The 26,784-nt window shown below is 46.1% G+C and overlaps 1 protein-coding gene across 2 annotated transcripts in view; it reads right to left on the reverse strand.

Moving 5' to 3' along the window:
* Positions 1-26,784, reverse strand: part of gria2b (glutamate receptor, ionotropic, AMPA 2b) — a gene marked incomplete at its 3' end in the record, with an annotated part of 57,556 nt that overhangs the window by 18,080 nt on the left and 12,692 nt on the right. For both annotated transcript variants that reach the window (XM_080008659.1, XM_080008658.1), the window contains exons 2-3: positions 19,639-19,878; positions 3,256-3,452 (exon numbers count right to left, since the gene is read on the reverse strand). In XM_080008659.1, coding sequence (XP_079864785.1) covers positions 3,256-3,452; positions 19,639-19,878 — 437 coding nt within the window. The remainder of the gene's footprint in view (positions 1-3,255; positions 3,453-19,638; positions 19,879-26,784) is intronic.

The raw sequence follows: 26,784 nt of genomic DNA on the forward strand, positions 1-26,784 counted from the left end.
CACACGCGCACGCACACACACACACATGCACACACACACACACACACACACACACACACACACATCTGTTCCACTCTGATATAAGGCAAGGAGGCGGACATCGATTCCGCTCGGCGTCGGTGCGCCTTTAACAGCGATCGATAGGCTGCTTCAAGAAGCACCAGGGCTGGAATATATAAGCACGTTGCCCCTGGATCCCTCTGGACATCAATGGAAGTTCTGCTTACATTTAAAATGAACCGCCAGTGGGACCGTGCTCCTCACGCCACCCGATGCATGCTGGGATATCTGGGTCAATCGATTTATGCATCCGCCGTGTTTTGAAAGGATTCAAAACGTTGGGGCATTTTAGACGTTCTCTGTCTGAGTTCTTGAGCTTGGATCCATGTACAGGTATGTGCTCACTTTCAACTACTTATTACTTTGCATTACTTTGTCTTTTTTTTAAATGTCTGGTTTGTTTTTTTAAATATCTGTGGCAGTCCCGCCTGCCACACACCACCAGAGTAGTGTTTTCAGGGCCGTCCGACACAGTGTTATTGTAGAGAGTGGGCAAGATGTAACAAGCAGGGAGCAGGTGAACACATATCATGACAGAGCTCTCCTCCGTGTGTGTAGGGATGGGTGTTTTACCTGTTGCTCGTTGATTGCTCTGACGAGCAACAGGCGTGCAGCCACACTGATCACGGGCCCGGTTACCTAGACCCAAGACATGTGTGGCTGCTTATACCACACCACCCCCACACACCACAATATATCATATCTTACCTTATCTTAAAGTATATACTTTCTACTTTCTACTTAACTGCCTGGTGTTGAAGTATTTTATTGCCGACACACTTCACTTTACACATTTCACTCAGTTGGTGACTTTGAGTGCAGTTCACGTCATTGGCCACATGTACGCTGACAAATTAAACACAATTTATTCAACCTAATAAGGTCAGAGGCCAAAGACGTGATGTTTTGCACAACTAACCTTACTCTCGTCGACGGCAAGAATAATGAGTGAAACAGCAAACCAGCCTTCATCGACAACCATGTCAGGAGTGTAGTTAAACCCTGGTTGTATTCTACCAAAACAACAGGTTTCACCTTAAAAGTTCCTCCGATGTACCAGTCTCTATACAGGGCGAGTAACCATAGCAACACTCATTCAAGGTTGAGCAAATGAGTCCGAAATATGAACAAAGCAAGATGGTTGTACAATTTGAATCAATGAAAATAAACAAAAATGACTCGTTTTTTCTACTCAAAAGCCAGCGCTCTGGGAGATGATGCTTGGTGCTAAAACAGCCTCAAACAGCTGATGCCTGTTTGGTCACAGGTTATCGTGACTTTTCAGAGATGTGACTTTCAGCCTCACCCATTCCTGCCGGCTGTTGCCGAGAAATAGGTGTCATCTGGGGGGCAGCGCAGAGAGAGAGATGCCGGGCTGCACCTGAAACCTATTACCACCCTGCTTTTCTATTCATCTCCCACAAAGAGAGTGGAGGCCGGGGGCCGGGACCAAAGAAACGCCAGAGAGAAAGGCTGCTGTGGTATTTTTTCAAATGGAACTAATGAAAGATGGCACTTTCAACTGACTCCACCAGAGTCACAGCTATTGTTCTTAGTAAATAATAGGAAAGTCTGCCTCTGTGAAGCACTGGTGAATTCACTGTGGATGAAAGTAAGTTAAAATAAATTAGCTTTTACTTTGAGGGAGCTAATTTGATGCCCTTCAAACGGAATGCGGATCATTTTAACCGGTCCCTTCGACCTCGCTGTTGAACCTCATTCACCCCGAGCACCCCGCGGGAAATGGAGGGACGTTCAGGGAGCCTGAAACGTTCATTTGACCCAAACATCAAAGAATATAACTAGAAACTGTTCCCAAATCAATCCGCGCAGCACAGACAATTTTGGGGATTGAAAAACCTGGCGTTTCGACATTAAGTGTGAAAGGTTCCGATTTTCGCCGTTTATTTCCAGACCCTGTACTGCAGTGTGCGTTCAGGGTTCGCATTCGTGGTGAACTACTTTGGTTTTCCTTCCAGGAAATGGCTTTATTCCATGGTCACACTTGGGCCAAAATCAAATATCACAATATTTCTGGACGAATACCTTGATATTGATAATTTGACCATTTTTAAGGGCCGGCAATTGGTGCTTTCGTGAAATATTTACACAGAAGAAAAATTTGAGGACACAATCATCAGTAATGTGGCTATTATGACCGTTGATTGGAACATCAAAAACAGGCTGTCTAGATCAGAAAACCGCATTTTTTTTACTTTAAAATGTTGATAAACTAGGGTTCTATTCTCGATACATGAAAAAAACGGAAAGGAAAACTATCTTTAAAAAAACACCTGAAATGACTTCTTAATAATAATGGCTGTTCCTGCTGTGGGTGTTTGGTTCAGCACTAATTGCTGCTTCCAAGCTCCGTGGATTAACGGAGTGGAATGTAAGCTGCTACGTTATGAGAGAGTGTTTTATACGCTGCTCAGTGACGAGGAACTTGAATACTGTCGTTTTTGAGCCGGCTCCTCATTAGAACAATGCCGTGACATTCCGCTTCATGCTCCTACACATGTATGAGTCATCTTATGATGGAAGTTTGCACTATCCGACCAAATAAAAGGTTCTGCATCTGAAACCCGCCCTATGTGGCCAGTTAGTGGAAATGCACATTTATTTTTCCCCTTCTCATGAATCGAAAAGGACTGGGGCTGCATAAGCAACAGCACGACGGAACCAAGGAACCGTGAAAAGGTGCCCAAGCTGCGACAGCCATGGCTTATTGCATAGTATATACGTAACCTATTGTAAACTGAACATCCTGGAATGGGCCTCCCTCCAAGGCCTCTTCTCAAGGTTCTTTCCATTTGCTTTCCCTGGGGTGTTTTTTTCTGGGTGTTGAGGTTTTAGGGTTTGCCATTGATGTCTCTGTGAAAGGTTGTGAAGCCCTTTGAGACTGTACTGGGATTAAGGGCTATAGAAATGAAGTTGACCTTGCTACACTCAAATGCTCTTTTGTGTTCGCAATGTTTATAGTCTGTTCTCCCTTATGGCATTCACTTCCTGTGCATCCAGGATTCAGGATTGGAACCATGTTTGGAATCAGGGATCTGTGATCTGGGTTACTCGTTTAATTATTTATCTCGGAAAGGCTGTGCTTGTCCTTCATTAAAAGGTTTCATCGTTCAGGTATGCCTTCAGTGATTTGCTTCCGTGCTCGGCGTTTTAAAGAAGCAAGATCTGCTCTACCTGCTCCATGATGTCCTTGACTTTGTCCTGCTCGCAGTCCAGGATCACCCTCCTCTCCTTCTTGTTCTCCAGGTCCTGGAACAGCGAGCGGTACGCCTCGTCCTTCTTCTCGTCTTTCAGGTTCCCCACGTTGATGGCCGTCACCTGCCACTTCCGCTCCGCTGCGGTGTCCAGCACGACCTGCAGCGTGGTGAGTCCTGCGGAGATCACATCGCATAAAAAGACCATTCTGTTAATTGAGCCAGTCAGGCTCACATCACAGGAGCCAATAGACCGGCCCCACCAGCATCCCACAGCTCGCTCTGCTCGAGTTCCAAAGGAAACACCCACTCATCGCGGTCTGAACTGGGATTGTGGCTGCATCCCAAAGCCCGGCAGAAGTTACTGCTACTGCTCCCACTCCAGATGTTTTCCTCTGAACATACTTTCATGAGCTGTCCGTTGTTGTACGACACAAGGAAAGCGGCCAAAGAAGCTTCAGACCGGAGATATTGTTTCAGTCCGAGTAGTTCTTGAGTTTTTGAGTGTCTTTGGATTTATGCCCAGAAGGAAATTACTTTCATATGAACCCCCCTCAAAATTTGGATTGTACGCAGACATCCTGGAGGTCCCCAATTCCAAACTCAAGTATGTTAGTGTTCTACCGAGTAGATTACAACAGTGTGCAATTACTCAGAATGTATAACAAACGTGATTGGACACCCCTCGAAACCCACCCTGTGTCCTTCTCCCACCCCGCACCCTGGTTCACCTTACTCTCGAGAAGTACAAAACATCTCCACAAAACAATCTGGTCTTTGTTTTTGAGGTTGAAAAAGAGCATGTGCAGAACTTCAATCTGCTTCACTCTCAGGCCAAAACAACCACCTAAAACATGTTATCACCCGCTGTCAGAACCACCCCACACTGCATTTTGCCGCCATCAACTGGCTTCTACGCCCCCTCTAGCATTAATAGCAGCATAGCAGTGGTAGTAGCAGTAGTATTATTATAACAGTTGCAGCAGAGTAGTATAGAGTAAGTATTAGCACAAATTGTAGAAAAGGTAGTAGTATAACAGTAGTAGCAGTAGTAGTATCAATAGTAGTAGTAGTATAACAGTAGTGGCAACAGCAGTAGTAACAATAGTAGTACTAGTATAACAGGAGTAGCAGCAGTAATAGTAACAATAGTAGTAGTAGTATAACAGTAGTAGCAGCAGCTGTAGTAACAATAGTAGTAATACTATAACAGTAGTGGCAGCAGTAGTAATTACAATAGCAGTAGTAGTAGTAGTAGTTGTAGTACAACAGTAGTAGCAGCAGTAGTAACAATAGTAGTAGTATACCAGTAGCAGCAGCAGTAGTAGTAACAACACTTGTAGTAGTATAACAGTGGTAGCAGCAGTAGTAGTAACAATAGTAGTAGTAGTACACCAGCAGTAACAGCAGTAGTAGTAACAATGGGGGATGTGTAGTATAACAGTAGTAGCAGCAGTAGTAGTAACAGTAGTAGTAGTAGTAGTAGTAGTAGTAGTAGTAGTAGTAGTAGTAGTATAACAGTAGTAGCAGCAGTAGTAGTAAAACAGTAGTAGCAGCGGTAGTAACATTGTGTGCTGGGGCATTAATGATCTCCATTTCGTGCAGAGGAGTTAGATTGGGTTCGATTGGGCGTGACTGGACGTGGCTGGGCGTGGCTGGGCGTGATTGGGTGTGGCTGGGCGTGGCTGGGCATGATTGGGCGTGGCTGGGCGTGGCTGGGCGTGGCTGGATGTGGCTGGGTGTGGCTGGGCGTGGCTGGGCGTGGCTGGGTGTGGCTGGGCGTGGCTGGGCGTGGCTGGGAGTGGCTGGGCGTGGCTGGGCGTGATTGGGTGTGGCTGGGCGTGGCTGGCCGTGGCTGGACGTTGCTGGGTGTGGCTGGGCGTGGCTGGGAGTGGCTGAGTGTGGCTGGGCGTGGCTGGGAGTGGCTGGGCGTGGCTGGGAGTGGCTGGGCGTGGCTGGGCGTGGCTGGGTGTGGCTGGGCGTGGCTGGGCGTGGCTGGGCGTGGCTGGGCATGGCTGGGCGTGGCTGGGCGTGGCTGGGATGGGAGAATTTAAGATTGAATCAATTTGATGGTTTTCAAGATGCGCGGTGGGGAAGCGGAGGCTTGCAGTTCAAACCCTCATTAGTGTGAGGTGACTGGGAGCCGGTCAGCGCTGCCTGTTCCTCGTTGTCGTTGGCTGAGACGCTCGCACGGAGCTGTGATTTAATGGCGGTTAAATGAGGTCACTGTGCTGAGCGCTGAGTAAAGATGAAGCGTGAAATAATTATTTCTTTTTTAATGTGCATACTTTATTTGACGTCAAATTACAGTGAAATTACAGTTTATTATTATTATTTTCATAAACATTTTGACCTTAATGAACAGTGTCCGGGCCATGAAGAAAACATTTAAAATGACAAAATATATTAAAACAAATAAAATTGAAATTCTGAGATTCAAGACGAAATGTTGGGATTAAAACCTTTATCAAGAATACAACATATTTTAAAGTCAAAAATTTAGAAGTAAATGAGTATTTATGTGAGATTACAATGAAAATCACGAGAAAAAAAGTTGCACTTTTAAGAATGAAGTCAAAATAGGATAGCTTCATGTCAGGATCCACAAAATATGATCATGTTTTTGTATGTCCTTTTTCCCCCCTTATTCACAAGTTGTTTACGTCTTGAATTTTGACATTTAGTCTTTGAAAGTCAAAATTTCAAGTTTGTTCTGAAAATGTCAATTTCTATTCTTCAAATATACTATCTCAACATTTTGACTTCAATCTCATAATTAAAATGCTATTGTCAAAATGCCCTCATCCTCCTCCGTAGGTCTTATCTGAAGGATCCTGGTGTCTCTCCCTCTCTCTCTCTCTCTCTCTCTCTCTCTCTCTCTCTCTAAATGGGGGTGCAGGGCCTGCAGGGTAAACAGGGCCGTCACGGCCGGCGAGCAGCAGCGTGGCGACATGACACCATGAGCTCCACGCGAGGCCGAGGGGACGGCCGAGTCACAACACCGACACTCCCTGTGACCAACGAGCAGAAGAAAGACGGAACGAAGGAGAAGAAGATGAAGGGAAAGAGGGAGAGAAAGAAGAAGGGATGCAGCGCTGGAGGAGAGAGAAGCCCAAATTTGCCAAAACAAATCAATATCACATTAAATAGATGTAGTTTCTATGGAACACTGGATAGTCACTACTATCTATCTATCCATCCATCATCCATCCATCCATCCATCTATCTATCTATCTATCTATCTATCTATCTATCTATCTATCTATCTATCTATCTATCCATCTATCTATCCATCTATCCATCTATCCATCTATCCATCTATCTATCTATCTATCTATCTAACCAGTCATCCATCCATCCATCCATTTATCCATCCATCCTTATAATGACCAATCCATGCAGAGTTTGCTGATATTGAAACTTGTTCGTCGTCTACTTAAGCTGCAGCACCTCCTGCTACAGGCCTGCTTCAGGTCCTCAGTTTAAACAGGACACTGCTGTGAGTAGATGTGAAGAGTGGACCAGGAGAGTGGACGTGGAGAGTGGACGTGGAGAGTGGATGTGGAGTGGACATGGAGAGTGGATGTAGAGAGTGGACGTGGAGAGTGGATGTGGAGAGTGGACGTGGAGAGTGGATGTGGAGAGTGGATCTGAGAGTGAATGTGGAGAGGGGATATGGAGGGTGGATGTGAGAGTGGATGTGGAGGGTGGGTGTGAGAGTGGACGTGGAGAGTGGACGTGGAGAGTGGACATGGAGAGTGGATGTGGAGAGTGGATGTGGAGAGTGGATGTGGAGAGTGGACGTGGAGAGTGGATGTGGAGAGTGGATGTGGAGAGTGGACATGGAGAGTGGATGTGGAGAGTAGATGTGGAGAGTGGATGTGGAGTGGACATGGAGAGTGGATGTGGAGAGTGGACCTGGAGCGTGGATGTAAAGAGTGGATATGGAGAGTGGATCTGAGCGTGAACGTGGAGAGTGGATGTGGAGAGTGGATCTGGAAAGTGGATGTGCAGTGTACATGGAGAGTGGATGTGGAGAGTGGATGCGGAAAGTGGATGTGGAGTGGATATGGAGAGTGGATGTAGAGAGTGGACGTGGAGAGTGGATGTGGAGAGTGGATCTGAGAGTGAATGTGGAGAGTGGATGTGGAGGGTGGATGTGAGAGTGGACGTGGAGAGTGGACGTGGAGAGTGGACGTGGAGTGGACATGGAGAGTGGATGTAGAGAGTGGACGTGGAGAGTGGATGTGGAGAGTGGATCTGAGAGTGAATGTGGAGAGTGGATGTGGAGGGTGGATGTGAGAGTGGATGTGGAGGGTGGATGTGAGAGTGGACGTGGAGAGTGGACGTGGAGAGTGGACGTGGAGAGTGGACATGGAGAGTGGATGTGGAGAGTGGACGTGGAGAGTGGATGTGGAGAGTAGATGTGGAGAGTGGATGTGGAGTGGACATGGAGAGTGGGTGTGGAGAGTAGATGTGGAGAGTGGATGTGGAGTGGACATGGAGAGTGGATGTGGAGAGTGGACCTGGAGCGTGGATGTAAAGAGTGGATGTGGAGAGTGGATCTGGAAAGTGGATGTGGAGTGGACCTGGAGAGTGGATGTGGAGAGTGGATGCGGAAAGTGGATGTGGAGTGGATATGGAGAGTGGATGTGGAGAGTGGATGTGGAGAGTGGATGTGGAGAGTGGACGTGGAGAGTGGATGTGGAAAGTGGATGTGGAGGGTGGATGTGAGAGTGGATGTGGAGGGTGGATGTGAGAGTGGACGTGGAGAGTGGATGTGGAGAGTGGATGTGGAGGGTGGATGTGAGAGTGGATGTGGAGGGTGGATGTGAGAGTGGACGTAGAGAGTGGATGTGAGAGTGGATGTGGATATGGGATCTGAGAGTGTACTTGAAGAGTGGATGTGGAGAGTGGACGTGGAGAGTGAACATAGAGAGTGGATGTGGAGAGTGGATGTGGAGAGGTAGTGGAGTGTGGATGTGGAGAGTGGACGTGGAGAGTGGATGTGGTGAGTGAACATAGAGAGTGGATGTCGAGAGTGAACATAGAGGGTGGATGTGAGAGTGGACGTGGAGAGTGGATGTGAGAGTGGATGTGGAGAGTGGACGTGGAGAGTGGACGTGGAGAGTGGACATAGAGAGTGGACGTGGAGAGTGGACATGGAGAGTGGATGTGGAGAGTGGACATGGAGAGTGGATGTGGAGAGTGGACATGGAGAGTGGATGTGGAGAGTAGATGTGGAGAGTGGATGTGGAGTGGACATGGAGAGTGGATGTGGAGAGTGGACGTGGAGAGTGGATGTGGAGAGTGGATGTGGAGTGGACATGGAGAGTGGATGTAGAGAGTGGACGTGGAGAGTGGATGTGGAGAGTGGACGTGGAGAGTGGATGTGGAGAGTGGATCTGAGAGTGAATGTGGAGAGGGGATGTGGAGGGTGGATGTGAGAGTGGATGTGGAGGGTGGATGTGAGAGTGGACGTGGAGAGTGGACGTGGAGAGTGGACATGGAGAGTGGATGTGGAGAGTGGATGTGGAGAGTGGACGTGGAGAGTGGATGTGGAGAGTGGATGTGGAGAGTGGACATGGAGAGTGGATGTGGAGAGTAGATGTGGAGAGTGGATGTGGAGTGGACATGGAGAGTGGATGTGGAGAGTGGACCTGGAGCGTGGATGTAAAGAGTGGATATGGAGAGTGGATCTGAGCGTGAACGTGGAGAGTGGATGTGGAGAGTGGATCTGGAAAGTGGATGTGCAGTGGACATGGAGAGTGGATGTGGAGAGTGGATGCGGAAAGTGGATGTGGAGTGGATATGAAGAGTGGATGTAGAGAGTGGACGTGGAGAGTGGATGTGGAGAGTGGATCTGAGAGTGAATGTGGAGAGTGGATGTGGAGGGTGGATGTGAGAGTGGACGTGGAGAGTGGACGTGGAGAGTGGACGTGGAGTGGACATGGAGAGTGGATGTAGAGAGTGGACGTGGAGAGTGGATGTGGAGAGTGGATCTGAGAGTGAATGTGGAGAGTGGATGTGGAGGGTGGATGTGAGAGTGGATGTGGAGGGTGGATGTGAGAGTGGACGTGGAGAGTGGACGTGGAGAGTGGACGTGGAGAGTGGACATGGAGAGTGGATGTGGAGAGTGGACGTGGAGAGTGGATGTGGAGAGAAGTTGTGGAGAGTGGATGTGGAGTGGACATGGAGAGTGGATGTGGAGAGTAGATGTGGAGAGTGGATGTGGAGTGGACATGGAGAGTGGATGTGGAGAGTGGACCTGGAGCGTGGATGTAAAGAGTGGATGTGGAGAGTAGATGTGGAGAGTGGATGTGGAGTGGACATGGAGAGTGGATGTGGAGAGTAGATGTGGAGAGTGGATGTGGAGTGGACATGGAGAGTGGATGTGGAGAGTGGACCTGGAGCGTGGATGTAAAGAGTGGATGTGGAGAGTGGATCTGGAAAGTGGATGTGGAGTGGACCTGGAGAGTGGATGTGGAGAGTGGATGCGGAAAGTGGATGTGGAGTGGATATGGAGAGTGGATGTGGAGAGTGGATGTGGAGAGTGGATGTGGAGAGTGGACGTGGAGAGTGGATGTGGAAAGTGGATGTGGAGGGTGGATGTGAGAGTAGATGTGGAGGGTGGATGTGAGAGTGGACGTGGAGAGTGGATGTGGAGAGTGGATGTGGAGGGTGGATGTGAGAGTGGATGTGGAGGGTGGATGTGAGAGTGGACGTAGAGAGTGGATGTGAGAGTGGATGTGGATATGGGATCTGAGAGTGTACTTGAAGAGTGGATGTGGAGAGTGGACGTGGAGAGTGAACATAGAGAGTGGATGTGGAGAGTGGATGTGGAGAGGTAGTGGAGTGTGGATGTGGAGAGTGGACGTGGAGAGTGGATGTGGTGAGTGAACATAGAGAGTGGATGTCGAGAGTGAACATAGAGGGTGGATGTGAGAGTGGACGTGGAGAGTGGATGTGAGAGTGGATGTGGAGAGTGGACGTGGAGAGTGGACGTGGAGAGTGGACATAGAGAGTGGACGTGGAGAGTGGACATGGAGAGTGGATGTGGAGAGTGGACATGGAGAGTGGATGTGGAGAGTGGACATGGAGAGTGGATGTGGAGAGTAGATGTGGAGAGTGGATGTGGAGTGGACATGGAGAGTGGATGTGGAGAGTAGACGTGGAGAGTGGATGTGGAGAGTGGATGTGGAGTGGACATGGAGAGTGGATGTAGAGAGTGGACGTGGAGAGTGGATGTGGAGAGTGGACGTGGAGAGTGGATGTGGAGAGTGGATCTGAGAGTGAATGTGGAGAGGGGATGTGGAGGGTGGATGTGAGAGTGGATGTGGAGGGTGGATGTGAGAGTGGACGTGGAGAGTGGACGTGGAGAGTGGACATGGAGAGTGGATGTGGAGAGTGGATGTGGAGAGTGGACGTGGAGAGTGGATGTGGAGAGTGGATGTGGAGAGTGGACATGGAGAGTGGATGTGGAGAGTAGATGTGGAGAGTGGATGTGGAGTGGACATGGAGAGTGGATGTGGAGAGTGGACCTGGAGCGTGGATGTAAAGAGTGGATATGGAGAGTGGATCTGAGCGTGAACGTGGAGAGTGGATGTGGAGAGTGGATCTGGAAAGTGGATGTGCAGTGGACATGGAGAGTGGATGTGGAGAGTGGATGCGGAAAGTGGATGTGGAGTGGATATGAAGAGTGGATGTAGAGAGTGGACGTGGAGAGTGCATGTGGAGAGTGGATCTGAGAGTGAATGTGGAGAGTGGATGTGGAGGGTGGATGTGAGAGTGGACGTGGAGAGTGGACGTGGAGAGTGGACGTGGAGTGGACATGGAGAGTGGATGTAGAGAGTGGACGTGGAGAGTGGATGTGGAGAGTGGATCTGAGAGTGAATGTGGAGAGTGGATGTGGAGGGTGGATGTGAGAGTGGATGTGGAGGGTGGATGTGAGAGTGGACGTGGAGAGTGGACGTGGAGAGTGGACGTGGAGAGTGGACATGGAGAGTGGATGTGGAGAGTGGACGTGGAGAGTGGATGTGGAGAGAAGTTGTGGAGAGTGGATGTGGAGTGGACATGGAGAGTGGATGTGGAGAGTAGATGTGGAGAGTGGATGTGGAGTGGACATGGAGAGTGGATGTGGAGAGTGGACCTGGAGCGTGGATGTAAAGAGTGGATGTGGAGAGTGGATCTGGAAAGTGGATGTGGAGTGGACCTGGAGAGTGGATGTGGAGAGTGGATGCGGAAAGTGGATGTGGAGTGGATATGGAGAGTGGATGTGGAGAGTGGACGTGGAGAGTGGATGTGGAGAGTGGATGTGAGAGTGGACGTGGAGAGTGGATGTGGAAAGTGGATGTGGAGGGTGGATGTGAGAGTGGATGTGGAGGGTGGATGTGAGAGTGGACATGGAGAGTGGATGTGGAGAGTGGATGTGGAGGGTGGATGTGAGAGTGGATGTGGAGGGTGGATGTGAGAGTGGACGTAGAGAGTGGATGTGGAGATGGGATCTGAGAGTGTACTTGAAGAGTGGATGTGGAGAGTGGACGTGGAGAGTGAACATAGAGAGTGGATGTGGAGAGTGGATGTGGAGAGGGAGTGGAGTGTGGATGTGGAGAGTGGACGTGGAGAGTGGATGTGGTGAGTGAACATAGAGAGTGGATGTCGAGAGTGAACATAGAGGGTGGATGTGAGAGTGGACGTGGAGAGTGGATGTGAGAGTGGATGTGGAGAGTGGACGTGGAGAGTGGACGTGGAGAGTGGACGTAGAGAGTGGACGTGGAGAGTGGACATGGAGAGTGGATGTGGAGAGTGGACATGGAGAGTGGATGTGGAGAGTGGACGTGGAGAGTGGATGTGGAGAGTGGATGTGGAGTGGACATGGAGATTGGATGTAGAGAGTGGACGTGGAGAGTGGATGTGGAGAGTGTACGTGGAGAGTGGATGTGGAGAGTGGATCTGAGAGTGAATGTGGAGAGGGGATGTGGAGGGTGGATGTGAGAGTGGATGTGGAGGGTGGATGTGAGAGTGGACGTGGAGAGTGGACGTGGAGAGTGGACATGGAGAGTGGATGTGGAGAGTGGATGTGGAGAGTGGACGTGGAGAGTGGATGTGGAGAGTGGATGTGGAGAGTGGACATGGAGAGTGGATGTGGAGAGTAGATGTGGAGAGTGGATGTGGAGTGGACATGGAGAGTGGATGTGGAGAGTGGACCTGGAGCGTGGATGTAAAGAGTGGATGTGGAGAGTGGATGCGGAAAGTGGATGTGGAGTGGATATGGAGAGTGGATGTAGAGAGTGGACGTGGAGAGTGGATGTGGAGAGTGGATCTGAGAGTGAATGTGGAGAGTGGATGTGGAGGGTGGATGTGAGAGTGGACGTGGAGAGTGGACGTGGAGAGTGGACGTGGAGTGGACATGGAGAGTGGATGTAGAGAGTGGACGTTGAGAGTGGATGTGGAGAGTGGATCTGAGAGTGAATGTGGAGAGTGGATGTGGAGGGTGGATGTGAGAGTGGATGTGGAGGGTGGATGTGAGAGTGGACGTGGAGAGTGGACGTGGAGAGTGGACGTGGAGAGTGGACATGGAGAGTGGATGTGGAGAGTGGACGTGGAGAGTGGATGTGGAGAGTAGATGTGGAGAGTGGATGTAGAGTGGACATGGAGAGTGGATGTGGAGAGTAGATGTGGAGAGTGGATGTGGAGTGGACATGGAGAGTGGATGTGGAGTGGACCTGGAGCGTGGATGTAAAGAGTGGATGTGGAGAGTGGATCTGGAAAGTGGATGTGGAGTGGACCTGGAGAGTGGATGTGGAGAGTGGATGCGGAAAGTGGATGTGGAGTGGATATGGAGAGTGGATGTGGAGAGTGGACGTGGAGAGTGGATGTGGAGAGTGAATGTGAGAGTGGACGTGGAGAGTGGATGTGGAAAGTGGATGTGGAGGGTGGATGTGAGAGTGGATGTGGAGGGTTGATGTGAGAGTGGACGTGGAGAGTGGATGTGGAGAGTGGATGTGGAGGGTGGATGTGAGAGTGGATGTGGAGGGTGGATGTGAGAGTGGACGTAGAGAGTGGATGTGAGAGTGGATGTGGAGATGGGATCTGAGAGTGTACTTGAAGAGTGGATGTGGAGAGTGGACGTGGAGAAGACATGGAGAGTGGATGTGGAGAGTGGACGTGGAGAGTGGACGTAGAGAGTGGATGTGGAGAGTGGACCTGGAGCGTGGATGTAAAGAGTGGATATGGAGAGTGGATCTGAGCGTGAACGTGGAGAGTGGATGTGGAGAGTGGATGTGAGAGTGGATGTGGAGAGTGGATGTGAGAGTGGACGTGGAGAGTGGATGTGGAGAGTGGATGTGGAGGGTGGATGTGAGAGTGGATGTGGAGGGTGGATGTGAGAGTGGACATGAAGAGTGGATGTGGAGAGTGGATGTGGTGAGTGAACATAGAGAGTGGATGTCGAGAGTGAACAAAGAGGGTGGATGTGAGAGTGGACATGGAGAGTGGATGTGAGAGTGGATGTGGAGGGTGAACATAGAGAGTGAGAGTGGATGTGGAGAGTGGATGTGGAGAGGTAGTGGAGTGTGGATGTGCGAGTGGACGTGGAGAAAGAGATGTGCAGATGATTGACATTATGATGCACTACCACTCAAATGCCTCCATCAGGTCTGATGAAGTGGTTTTCTCAGCTGAGCCTGAAGGTGGAACCTGCTCCCTCACCCATCCATCAGGCTCCTGCAGTGGAGCCATTTCAACCAGCGCTCGCTTCACATGCAAAACTATGCAAATGAGGCCGGAACATTCATGAATAAGACGTTAAGAAGGACGACGCACTCCAGTGACTCCCATTGATGGTGGTTGGTTTCCCAGTTCCTCCACCTGTTAGAAAGGTACCGGTCCCACTGGTTTCCCAGTTCCTCCACCTCTTAGAAAGCCACTGGTCCGTCCCACTGGTTTCCCAGTGGGGAGATACAAGGAGGGGGCGAGGCCTGAGAATAATCCACCTCATCTGGGTTTGTGAATTAGGAATTTTATGGATCAATGCGACGTCATATGGCTCCACTCTCAGGCCGCTTCTGCTTGTTGGTGGCCTTCGAGGAAACCGCGGCAAGGATTTTAAAGTTTTGCTTGATAAATCGAGAGAACATTTTATTATTAACAGCAGCTATTCATTCCAAAGTCAAGAAATACACCTGGTTGTAAAGTCTGATCAGTTTACATTTACTACTCTGACAGATGCACGGCGTGGGCGCTGGCTGTCAGTGCTGACGACGCACACACAACACACACAAACATACACACACACATACTAAACCAATTTTTGAATAGTTTAGTGACCCGTTCAGAAAAAATATCTTTGCCCATATTTTCTCTCTCTCTCTCAATCCCTCCATCTCTCTCCCTCCATTCCTCCCCCCTCTCTTTCTCTCTCTCTCTCTCCATCTTTCTCTCTCTATCTCTCTCTCTCCATCTTTCTCTCTCTCTCTCCATCTCTCCATCTCTCTAGCTCTCTCTCTCTCTCAATCCCTCCATCTCTCTCCCTCCATTCTTCCCCCCCTCTCTTTCTCTCTCTATCTCTCTCTCTCTCTCTCCATCTTTCTCTCTCTATCTCTCTCTCTCCATCTTTCTCTCTCTCTCTCCATCTCTCTATCTCTCTCTCTCGCTCTCTCGCTCTCTCTCTCTCTCTCTGGCGACTGTTAAACTTTTTCGTAGGGGAAGCCAACATGGCAAAGATCTACCTCACGAGAAGAAACAAGCTGAGAGGAGAGGAAAGTGTTGTAGGAAGAGTGTTTGTGGCGCTGGTCTGGGCCAGAGTCTTCATCCATTTTAACTTTCACAGCTTGATGAAGAGTCTGGACGTCTTCATCAAGCTGCGGTGGTTTAATGACGTCATCTGTTCGCTGGTGGAGGACGACCTGTGCCTCCAGGCTGTTTTTAACGTGTAGGCCTCTGTTATTGAACAAAGTGTGTTTTTTATTGTCTGCAACTGTGAACTAGAGAAAATGTTAAAATAAAGATGCTTTAAAAATAAATAAAAAAATAAAAAAAAATCTCTCTCTCTCTCTCTCTCTCTCTCTCTCTCTCTCTCTCCCCCCCTCTCTCTATCTGTCATCTTTCGCTCTCTCTCTCTTGTCGCCACCACCACCACCACCACCACCAGCAGCATCGCACTCCAGTTGCCATGGGAATGAAGTGTCGTTCTCTGACCCAATTAGACGCAGCTGCCGGATGCTAAAATATGCAGAGTGAGCTTTGTAGCACTTACACTGACAAGCCTCCTCCATGTCGCTCCCAACGCCAGCCACCAAAACACAGCTTTTTGGGTTCGGCCCAAAGCAGCTTATCAATACTGAGCGTCCCTCCTGAAATGCACTCTGGGATATCTGATATCTGAGTCCATCCAGTGATCGAGTGATTGTTTTGGGTGAAGCCGGAGTGGGAAGACATCTTGGTATTTAATTACTAATGAGGGTCCTGGTGATGATGCAGAAAGTTGTGACACTGAGGCTCGAAGATTGTTAGATTGTTTGCAGACGTGGTTTGCTTTGATTGACAGGTCTCTCGTTCGGGCAAGGTGGGCGTGTCTCTTCCGTCCTCCTCTCAACTGTCTGGCGCTTTCCCTCCCCACCTCGGCGCAGCGAGGCTCTGCCCCGCTGCCCAAATCTGTCGAGGGGCCGGTGGGTGTGAAGCCAAACCCGAGGCTTCAAAACGTCAAAATGGCCGCATCACAGACACAATAGTCCAAATCTGAAAATAATATCTGAAATATATATATACACACATATATACGTATTAATATATATAAATATATATATATATATCATATATTATATACACACACACACATATATATACGTGTGTATATAATATTATAATAATAATTTATATATATATATATATACTGTGTATATATATATATATATAGTTTCTCACAGCCATTGGAGCAGAGCCTTGACAGGAAGATAATTATAGGCTAATAATATGACCATAATGTGCATAATCTGAATAAACTACTTCATCTATGACAGAGTGTCTCAACTGTCTTAGTTTAAATTCAAAACAACATTACTTTAGCAAAGAAAACATTAAGTACTGGAGGTAAGCTATGGTAAGTTTCATGAATGTGTATTAAATACAACACAGGCTATTAATTCTATTATACCATTTTTGAACCCAGAATCGCGATTGTGGCAAACTTGAACTTAATAGCAATACTCATAATCCAAACCAGGGAGTCTACTCATTCCCGACTGCCTCCATCCCTCCTGCTGCAATATAAGTGACCAATTGATCAATGACTTCCTGCTTCAATATAGATATTTCTTTATGATGTGTCCGCTGTGACTGAAAACCTCTGAAGTTCCGACGTCGTCAACCACTTCGGACAGAACTGGGACAACGGAAGAAGAAGGAAAGCCATATAAATAGCGAAATCACATTTGATTTCTAGAAACTCTCATCAGCTTCCTTCAGTTGTCGTCGTTGCTAGACACCATGAGATCATTGTTTGATAAGAAAAAGAACAATCAACTGAAAAAATGTGGAAATGGACAAATCCTCGCGACTTCAGTGAAACCACATTTGATCTTATCCGAGACGCCGTTGACACTTACACCCGCCACACAAGGCGCCGGCAATCTCCAAATGTTAAAAAGGGCTTTGGAGAGCGAGGGGCCCCGCAGAAGAGACGAGGCTTTTCTTCCGGCCCCCGTGCGTTACGTCCTCACGTTGGGGTCCTCGCCGCGCCGTGCCGTTCGTTCTTGGGATGACCCTCCCGGCGGCGCCTGGATCCTCTGAGGCGATGGGTGCGCCGCGTGGTCCGGCGGCTTCACGGCGGAGCATCTGGAAACCGCGAGTGACCATTGAAAGAAGCTGAGAGCCACGTGAACCAGGTCCAGCTGACGTCGAGCCCAGTTTGCCTGTTTGCTTCTGAGCCTGTAATGAGGCAGTTTCACGCACGCGGGTATTTCTTTGGAAATGCACTTTGTCTGTACATAGATGCTATAGAAATACTTCTGCCCACCTCTTTAAACGTCCGCTGGTGCTTTTACCTGGAGGTTGGATGATGATGTCATTAATAGTTCCGTCCGGGGAACAGCATGTCGATCCTGTTGTTCCCAGACCCGGACGACATCATTTGTAAAATATTAAATTGGTTATCTGTGATTGGTATAATCTGTGATCTCTGTGTAATCTCGCCGTGCGGCACCACGGGAAGGAGCATTTAAAGGTAAAACTAACCTTCACTCATTTCCCCAACTCTGGCTTCGGGAGAGGTTCATCAATCTCCAGCGGTCGAAGAAAGTACCAGAAACACAACCACAGCACGCTTGTCGTTTGGGCTTGACTTCATTGAAAATATCAATTGTATTGAATCGATATGGTTCATATGGAACAATTAAATATTAAGAGCTCGATCAAAGTCATGAATAAAGGCTGTTTCTGTCAAAACTCTGAAACCCTGCATCGCTGATTGGCCTACTTTTTTCAAGAAATTACATAGATAAAAATTCCCACACATAAATAATGAATACACAGTACAGTATATAATACATACTATATGCATTTTTGAAGAAAATATTATTAATGATATCGCTATATTTTATAATATAATGTCCATAATTTCTTAATAACTTGAATTACTGCTATTATTATAATATATAATCTTATATAAATAACTTTATTATAGGCACTATTAAATATATTTTTTAAATATAGATATATATATCTATATATAAATATAGTATATATTTATAGAATATAAAAAGAGAAATGATTTCTTTAATATTAGTAACTAAAGTAGAAATCATACATTAGTGACATTATTATACATAAGTAATATTAATAGTACTGCTTTATTCTTTGATAAATATCATCAATTCTTCAACGGTATCATAAGGAAGCCCCAGCCCCGTGTCCCCCCCCCACAGCTCACACTGCAGGGGTTTCTTACTTACTGAACGAAAGAGCGTACGACGTGTCACTCTCAACCAACAGCTATTTTAACTTTATTTGGGGTTTTGAAATGTCAGGGGAGCTCGCACCTCGGCGGAGCCCAGCCTGGCTGCGGGGCCCCGTCACCTGAATGTCAGCCCCCCCCGAGGTTCCCACTCCAGCTCCAACCAAATGCCTGCACGTCGGGGAGCTGATCGCATCCGACAGCCTGTTTGTCACGGACGTCGGTAACCTTAACCGGGGTCCCGAGGACCTGGGGGAGCTGGGGTCCCGAGGTGCTGGGGTCCGCTACCTGCTCCCACCAGGAGCAACTACCACCACCACAGATCAAGCAGAACTTTGCATTTGACGATAGATAGATAGATAGATAGATAGATAGATAGATAGATAGATAGATAGATAGATAGATAGATAGATAGATAGATAGATAGATAGATAGATAGATAGATAGATAGATAGATAGATAGATAGATAGATAGATAGAGTCCAGCGATCTTTACGAAGAGCGACACCTCAAACAACTAGTATGCAGGTTCAGTGGTACCTCGACTTATGACTGTAATTGGTTCTATAAGAACGGTCATATGTTAAAACAGTCGTATGTCGAAGCAATTTTTCCCATATACACCACATTCATATTTTTCTATCATTTCCTTCTTAGTTTCAATGGGAGTATTTGACTTTTTCTTTTTCCCGTCATCCTTCTTCTTATGACTCATCATGAAGGGTGAAAATAAACAAAATACACAGCACAAACACAATAAATATGAAAAATATATGGATAAGCCACGAACTACGTGCACACACCATGTAGGTCGCCCGCTGACTGGCTGCTGACTGGCTGCTGACTGGCTGCTGACTGGCTGCTGACTGGCTGCTGACTGACTGCTGACTGGCCGCCGACGCGCCAACTGCAAATTTCCACAGTCGTATCTTGGAGCAGTTGGTCGCAAGTCGATAAAAATTTTCGCGACTATTGCTACTCACATCTTGGATTAGTCGTAAGTAGATGCAGTCGTAAATTCAAGGTACCACACAAGGCAGGAAGGGAAAAATATGGGACATGAAATTGTCCGGTCTAAAGATAAAAACCTCAGTTTTTCCATATAGAAATTGTTTGCCATCCAGCGCTTAATAGAGTTCAGACAATTGAGTAAGATACTCAACGTGTCCAGTTTTCTGGGCTCAAACACCAGGAATAACTGAATGTCATCTCCATAACAGTGGTAAGAAATACATTTAAAGCTGCTTATTATCTGCCCAAGAGAGAACATGCTCAAAAAAGAAAACCAAACTGGGCCCAAACCAACGGACACTTAATAACTCCTATGAGAGGTATTTGAGATATTATGAGGATACTGTCCCATCACCCTTTGATGAATCACGACAGACAGACAGACGGACAGACATGTCTTACCTCGGTCGCTGTCGTACAGGTAGGCGAACTTGTCCCACTTGTAGTACTCGATGAGGCTGAGCAGCGGGCCCTTGATGTCGGGCCTCATCTGGATGATGAACTGCTGGTTCCCGTCCAGGGGGAAGCTGGGCGTGATGAAGGACACGTGCAGCGTTCCACAGAACGACGTGATGGTGTTCACCGACTTCTTGTCGTAGAAGCCAAAGATGGCGTACACGCCCCTGGAGAACTGCGAACAGACTGAAAGAAGTAGAGAACATCACACACTGAGCTATATTGAAAAATATAGTGTTATAGAGTCAGCAGATATTTTGCAATACCTGCTCATATATGGATATATATTTTCAAGAATATATAAAAACTTATCATGACTGTGCATTACCAATTTCAAATGGTTATTGTTGTTGTAATTACTATTACTATCATATTTAAAATATATAATTTAAAATAAATTATGAAATTGTATGTTTTGGAATTATATGGTTATACTATTTACAATATATACAAGAGCAGCAATCAATGATGTATATTGTATATACTATATCAACTGTACATTCTGCAATATATGGCAAAATATTAGGAATTTATTAGGAATTCAGTTTCTTCATACATCTCAATAAACAGTGTTCTTACGCTTGTAATAAAATGTAAATGTAACATGTAATTAAACATGTATTACTTAATTGCATGTAATTAAAAATGTTGTTGCATTTCAAAAGGTAATTACATGGTAAACATATTAAAAGAACAGTCCCTAATTGAAACAAACAATGAAAAACCTTGAATGTAAGATATATTATAATTAATTAACATTAACATTAACTTTACAATTAACATTATAATATTGAATATCATAACACTCAAACAGTGCAGGAAAAATAAATAAAGAATAAAATAAAATAAATGTACACATCTAAGCAGGAGGTGCACTTGTATTAGAAGCTGTGACGTTCTTCTGGTGGAGACCATTCTAACTGAGCAGACGTCAACAACATGGACCAATATCAATATTCAGCAGCCAACGCTTCCTTCCAGGGAAGGTACAACATTTAGAAAGGGCCCCATGACTCATTCTGGGATCTTCCTTGGAGACAGTTATTAAAAGCTTTTAGGAGGCGTCCGGGAGGCATCGCGTGGCTAAAGGCCACTTCTTTGAGGGAAACTTGCTCTGCGGTTGATAAATGGAACGTCGCTGTGTATGATGTGCACTGTGGGAGCTCTGGAGTCCTACGGTAAAAGCTGCTCTACGGCTCTGGAGCTACACAGCGTTGGGTTTTTATGGGACACTTTAATGACGGGAAATGAATGGACAGAAAAGCAATCACCCTAAAGCTGCACATGAATGCTCCCAAGTAGTGTGTATGTTGCGGTGTAATAAGTCATTTTTAAGAAGGCTCAAACAAAGTCACGGCCACGCCCCCGCCCAGAGACGCAACGCGGCCACTTCAATTTGTCATGATTTACATTGTTATCATTGGTGTCTTATTTTCTGTCCTAAAACGGAGGTTGTTGAGGAAAATAGTACCAAGTCACTGTGACTGTTGATTAAATGAGGGCAAAACGCCTTAGAATACAGTTGCCAGCTCCACAGTCACTTGGGGGCTTTATTTAGAGCACGCGCCGTGTTTGCTCCGGTTGCGGTGTCAGTTCGCCTCCTCTATTTTTGGGGCAGATTTTGGATAAAAATACATCCTTCTTCGCCGTCCGTCCATCAGACATGAAACAACGGCCGTCTAAATGAATTGGGATCAAAAATAATTACACAACGCGACTGAAGATGGCTTTAATGATAATGATGAAAGTAAAAGACAAAGGCCTCCAGTTGTTTGTGTTAATTACCGTCGCCCTAGGAAATAATATGAAGGCCCCAATAATGTCATCAATCAGGGTAGGACATGAAAATGTGCATTCAGGGAAACGGTTCATTAATGGATCTGTTATACTAACAATGAGGTTACGCCACTGCCTCAGTTGCATCGAAAACAAAGTCATTGAACTGCTTCCCCTGGAGGTCCGGAGCTCCCTTACTCCAGAGTGGACGACGCAAATCACTGCATCGACTCCATCTTGGAATCTGATCCCTGAACCAATTCAATTATGCTGGACCCAATGTACAGTGGATGTATTTCACATTTTTTATATTTTCATGGTTGACTAGCTGACCTTTCTGTCCGAATCTGTGACCTGAGGACGTGCTGCGACATCCCACCATCGCCGCCTTCCGCATGGAGCAGATTGCTGAGCTGTGGGAAACGTAAATATCGAGTGTCTAAGTAATCTCTTGGCTGCGGGGGCAGTTTCTCAAACTGTGGCTCGCGGTCAGCAGATTGGCATGTTACTTGTAAATGCCTATTGATCACATGTAAGTTAATCAGCCTTATTGGACTCGGCATGCACGCCCATGATGCAATTAATCCTGTCAGCCATTTCCGGACAATCTGCTGACAGGGCGAGATGCTGAGTCCATACATTAGGTCAGAACCGGCTCCACTTGGAGGTAAAGTGCAGGCAATTCAACGTCTTTTCTCTCCCGCTTTCCTCCAATCAGAAAATGGGAGCGTGGTGAGTGAGTAAGTAAACGTCACATGCTTGCAGAGCCAAATAATTTTTTATAACAACTCCAGATTGTATATACTGTATATTACAGAGGGAGCGACAGGTGATACAAGAAGGCTTACTGTCAATTAAAATCATAAAAAATATGTATGAAAATCTGTATGTAAATATGAAAAACAACTAGAATTGTCTTTTATTTTTAATTTTGTATATGTTGTTTCTCCATGTGCTTTCTTCCATTGCTTTCAAATTATAATTATTAGTTTTGATTCCTTTATTGTGATTTTATTTAAAACATTTGTACTTTATGTGAAGCAATTTTTGAATTATTGAAATGTTTTGAAATGTGCCTATGTGCTATTATTGTTATTATAATTAATAGCACTATTATTGTTATTATTGTTATTATTATTATTATTATTATTATTATTATTATTATTATTATTATTGTTAATGTTATTGTTGTTATTATTAGATAAAATCCCCAAACTAACACTTGCAATCTCATGGAATACATACTCATAATCTATACTTGAGCACTTTTTCTCCAGACGCTGCCTCCTTCTCATCAAAGCCAAGGCCGACAATCTGTTCTTTGTTTTGATGCTGCAGCGGAGCAGCGGTTCCTCGATGATTTCTTGGCAGAATTCCCAAACCTCAGAGCCCAAACGCCTCCATTGAAGTGTGCACCAAAGATGAACTGACCGCTCACTTTCACCGTTTTCCTCTTCTCTCTCTGAAGGCAAACTGCGAGTGGGGCCTCTCCAAGATGCAAAATTCTAAAATAAGTAAAACAAAAAAAATAGCTCGACATGACCTAAGAAGAAGGAAAACTTTTGGTGCTGAGTAAACAGCAGTTTGTAGTTAAAAAAATATATATATAATAATAATAATAATAAGGCAATTTACCCAATAAGTATACCCTATGTGCATATCGAATACTTTATACACCCTATAGAATGATCTATACCCGGTTGAAATATAATGTAGTTCCTGTTCAAACCTCAAGTTAGATATTTCTGAGCTTTGGAGGAGAAAAGGCCCCTGAGCTCCTCCATTTTAGCCAAAAGGAAGATTTCAACCTCCTATTCTCCTTCTTCCAAAGCATGTTACAGCCATTGAATTCTCCCCAAACGTCCTGAATGTGGTTGGTGTTGTTCTCGTCGCTCTGTGCTTCGATGCAGATTGCGGGGGCGGGGTGTCTGCAGCTCTGTCTCAGCTTCTACGTCCTGAGATGTTTAATTACCGCAAGGAAAAGCTGGAGCCGGGAGGAGCCGCCGGGTTTGAGCGGCCGGGCCCTTCAAACGCCGTCACGTCCGACTGCCTCCCCGTGAAAGTGGAGACCGGTTCTTGTTGTTTTCCCAAATCGCCCTAATGACTCCCCAAAAGCAAAACGCTAAAACAAATCGTGTTACTATTCATAACCGCTGCTTCCGTTAAGCTGCCATGCGGACTTACTCTGCACTCGTGATTTTTCCGGTTTTCCGCGACTTTTTTCTCACCAAACTGCAGAATTCTGTTAATCTGAGGAATGTTGTGAGCAGATAAACAGTGAGGATTCAGGGGAGTTGTAATCCTCACAATGTAGTAACAAGACGTGTGCTGCGGTGACATGCACATGCACGTTGGATGTGTGTGTGTGTGTGTGTGTGTGTGTGTGTGTGTGTGTGTGTGCGCGTGTTTGTGCACGTGTGCGCGTGTGTGTATGTGAGTATGTGTGTGCATGTGGGTGCACATGTTGTGTGAGTGAGTGTGTGTGCGGGTATGTGTGTGTGTGTGCGTGTGTGTGTGTGTGTGTGTGTGTGTGTGTGTGTGTGTGTGCAGACGCTAGAGAACAGAATCTGTGTCCACGGGCGAAACGTTACAACCTTGTTTGCCGTTTTTATTTTTTATTTGAAGTAATCAGTTTTTCTTGAATTTCCTCGAGGAAAAATCTGATTAAATGAAGAGAATTACAAGACGATAAGAACCAGAACGAGATTTATCATCCAAGACGAACTATATATTTAGATATATTAATATATATGAGGAATTTGACTTGATAAATTGGTGTATTATGGCTGGAATAATACCTGAATATAGAAAAAAAATTGTATGGAATGAAAATATAAAATGTGGAAAGCAGTCGACATGGACAGGTGATATTTCTAATGGTTCATGTTCTAAATCGGTGGTTGTCAAACTTCTTTTCAGTAGTGTACCCGCTCTAAAATCTTTTTTCAACTCAGTTCCCCCTCCACTGGCATTGGGAGAAAAAAAAAGAAAATTAACATAAATTATGTAAAAATAAATCTATGGTGCAGAACTCCAACCCCAAGCCCTTTGAATATACTGTATATAAAGTGATGTTGAATCAGCCAGCTAGACTTCAATTTGGAACCCTATGAGGCAGTTCAACCAAGACATAGTGCCATCGCCAAATAGATAAGTACTCCAAGTACTCAAGGACTACTCCAAGTACTCAAGGACTATCCCAAGTACTCAAGGACTGACAACGTCTTCCTGGAAAGTACATCCATATCCAGATTCCCTCCATACTACAGTCTTTGTCTCTTTGTTAGTTAAGTTTATTGTGCTTTCCCTTTATTGGAAACTTGATTTGCTGGGAGGAAAAAAAGAACCCAAAAGAAACCACCGAAACACAAAACACATTTACAGCACAAAGAATAAATATCAAACATTATTTTCGGGTCTCGTGGTCCTTAAATGTTGATTTCTGAGGTAAATTGGTCAAATTAGCCAAACCCCAAATTGTGGCCCTCTCTGCATTTCAGGTGGCGCAACATCACATCCTGGTATTTCAGGTGGAGCAACATCACATCCTGGTATTTCAGGTGGAGCAGCATCACATCCTGGTATTTCAGGTGGAGCAACATCACATCCTGGTATTTCAGGTGGAGCAGCATCACATCCTGGTATTTCAGGTGGAGCAACATCACATCCTGGTATTTCAGTTGGAGCAGCATCACATCCTGGTATTTCAGGTGGAGCAGCATCACATCCTGGTATTTCAGGTGGAGCAGCATCACATCCTGGTATTTCAGGTGGAGCAACATCACATCCTGGTATTTCAGGTGGAGCAGCATCACATCCTGGTATTTCAGGTGGAGCAGCATCACATCCTGGTATTTCAGGTGGAGCAACATCACATCCTGGTATTTCAGGCGTTCTTGGATAATTGCTCTTGGCAGAACAGACTGATTGCTAGAAAGTCAGTGGTGCTGAAGGCCACACCCAAATGTGTTTCTGCATGCGTGGCACTCAATTACCGCCCGCAACAACATTCTGTGTTTGGAGAAAAGTTGTAGCGGAAGCAGTTTTGTGAAGTGGGCTGGCGGTGGCCTTTAAATATTAAGAGCCGCTGGAGAGGAACAGAAAACTCCTATTTCCTTTCCGCAGGACTTCTACAACGTCTCGCGCTAGTGTTGGTGCTGCCAGATCTTCTCTGAGTGCCTTAGTCCACATGTCGCTTTCACACTTTCATCATAAAGAAATTCAATCCATTTTGCATCTCACATTAAATTGTTAATATAATAGAAAGTCTCTTTGTCATAAGTAGGACACAACAAAATGTGTCCTCTGTATTTGACCCATCTCATACTTAGTTGCGGTGGGCAACCGCAGTGCCACGCCCCGGGGACCAACTCTAGCTCTCCTGCCAGTATCTTGGTCAGGGGCACCGACAGGAGTTTAAAACCCTCATACACACGTCTTGATGGTGGAAGGAAACCAGAGCAAACCCTTATGAGCAAGGGGAGAACATGCAAACTCCACACAGAGAGCACCCGGGACTCTTGATCACCCTTCTTCCTGACGATGACGTCCTACAACGTGATGACACCAAACCTTCCAGACGGTTTGTGGGTTAAAGGCAGAGCTGGAGGTCCTAAAAAAAAAACCCCAGTGAGGATGGTTGAACCGTCATCAATGTACTGTTTATATTCTATTCGTGAATTGAGTGGAATGGGGTCTGGGCGGTGCTTTGCTGTGAACACTGCTGCCATCATGTTGCCCATCTCAGCGGTGCCTTGGAACCCACTCTACACGGCTGTCTGCGTTATGAGGGGATTTCTCTATACTGTATCTATACAAACATACTGTATATATATATATTTATATGAGGCATCAACCTTATGAAACCTTTCATAACACTTTTGAACAGCACAGTCCCTAGGAGCCTGTGAAATCCCATTTCCCTCTATAATGTCCCACTAGACGGTGGATCCTATTTAGTTTAAAACAGGCGCGTGGCCGTGGGTGGGCCCGGCTGTAGTCTCTACACTCAGCCAAGTTTGATCCAAATACATTTTGTTATAAAAAATAGAAAATTTGATGTGAGAAAATAAATAAATATAAACTTAAATTAAAGCGGAACTGCTGAAACAAATAGTAGGAAGTCTCTCCGGAACGTAATTGGCTGCTCCTCGGCGCCAGTGTCTCTCGCTGTCATGATGCAAATTCAAGTACGAACATGATATTGATGAATCCCCAAAATGTTGCGGCTTGCATCGCACACACGCTTTCAGCACAGATTTATGACCGAGGCCCAACAATGTACAGCTGTGACTCAACACAATTCAGAAGGGCAGA

This window comes from Zeus faber (assembly GCF_960531495.2).
Source record: "Zeus faber genome assembly, chromosome: 10".
Taxonomy (NCBI): domain Eukaryota; kingdom Metazoa; phylum Chordata; class Actinopteri; order Zeiformes; family Zeidae; genus Zeus; species Zeus faber.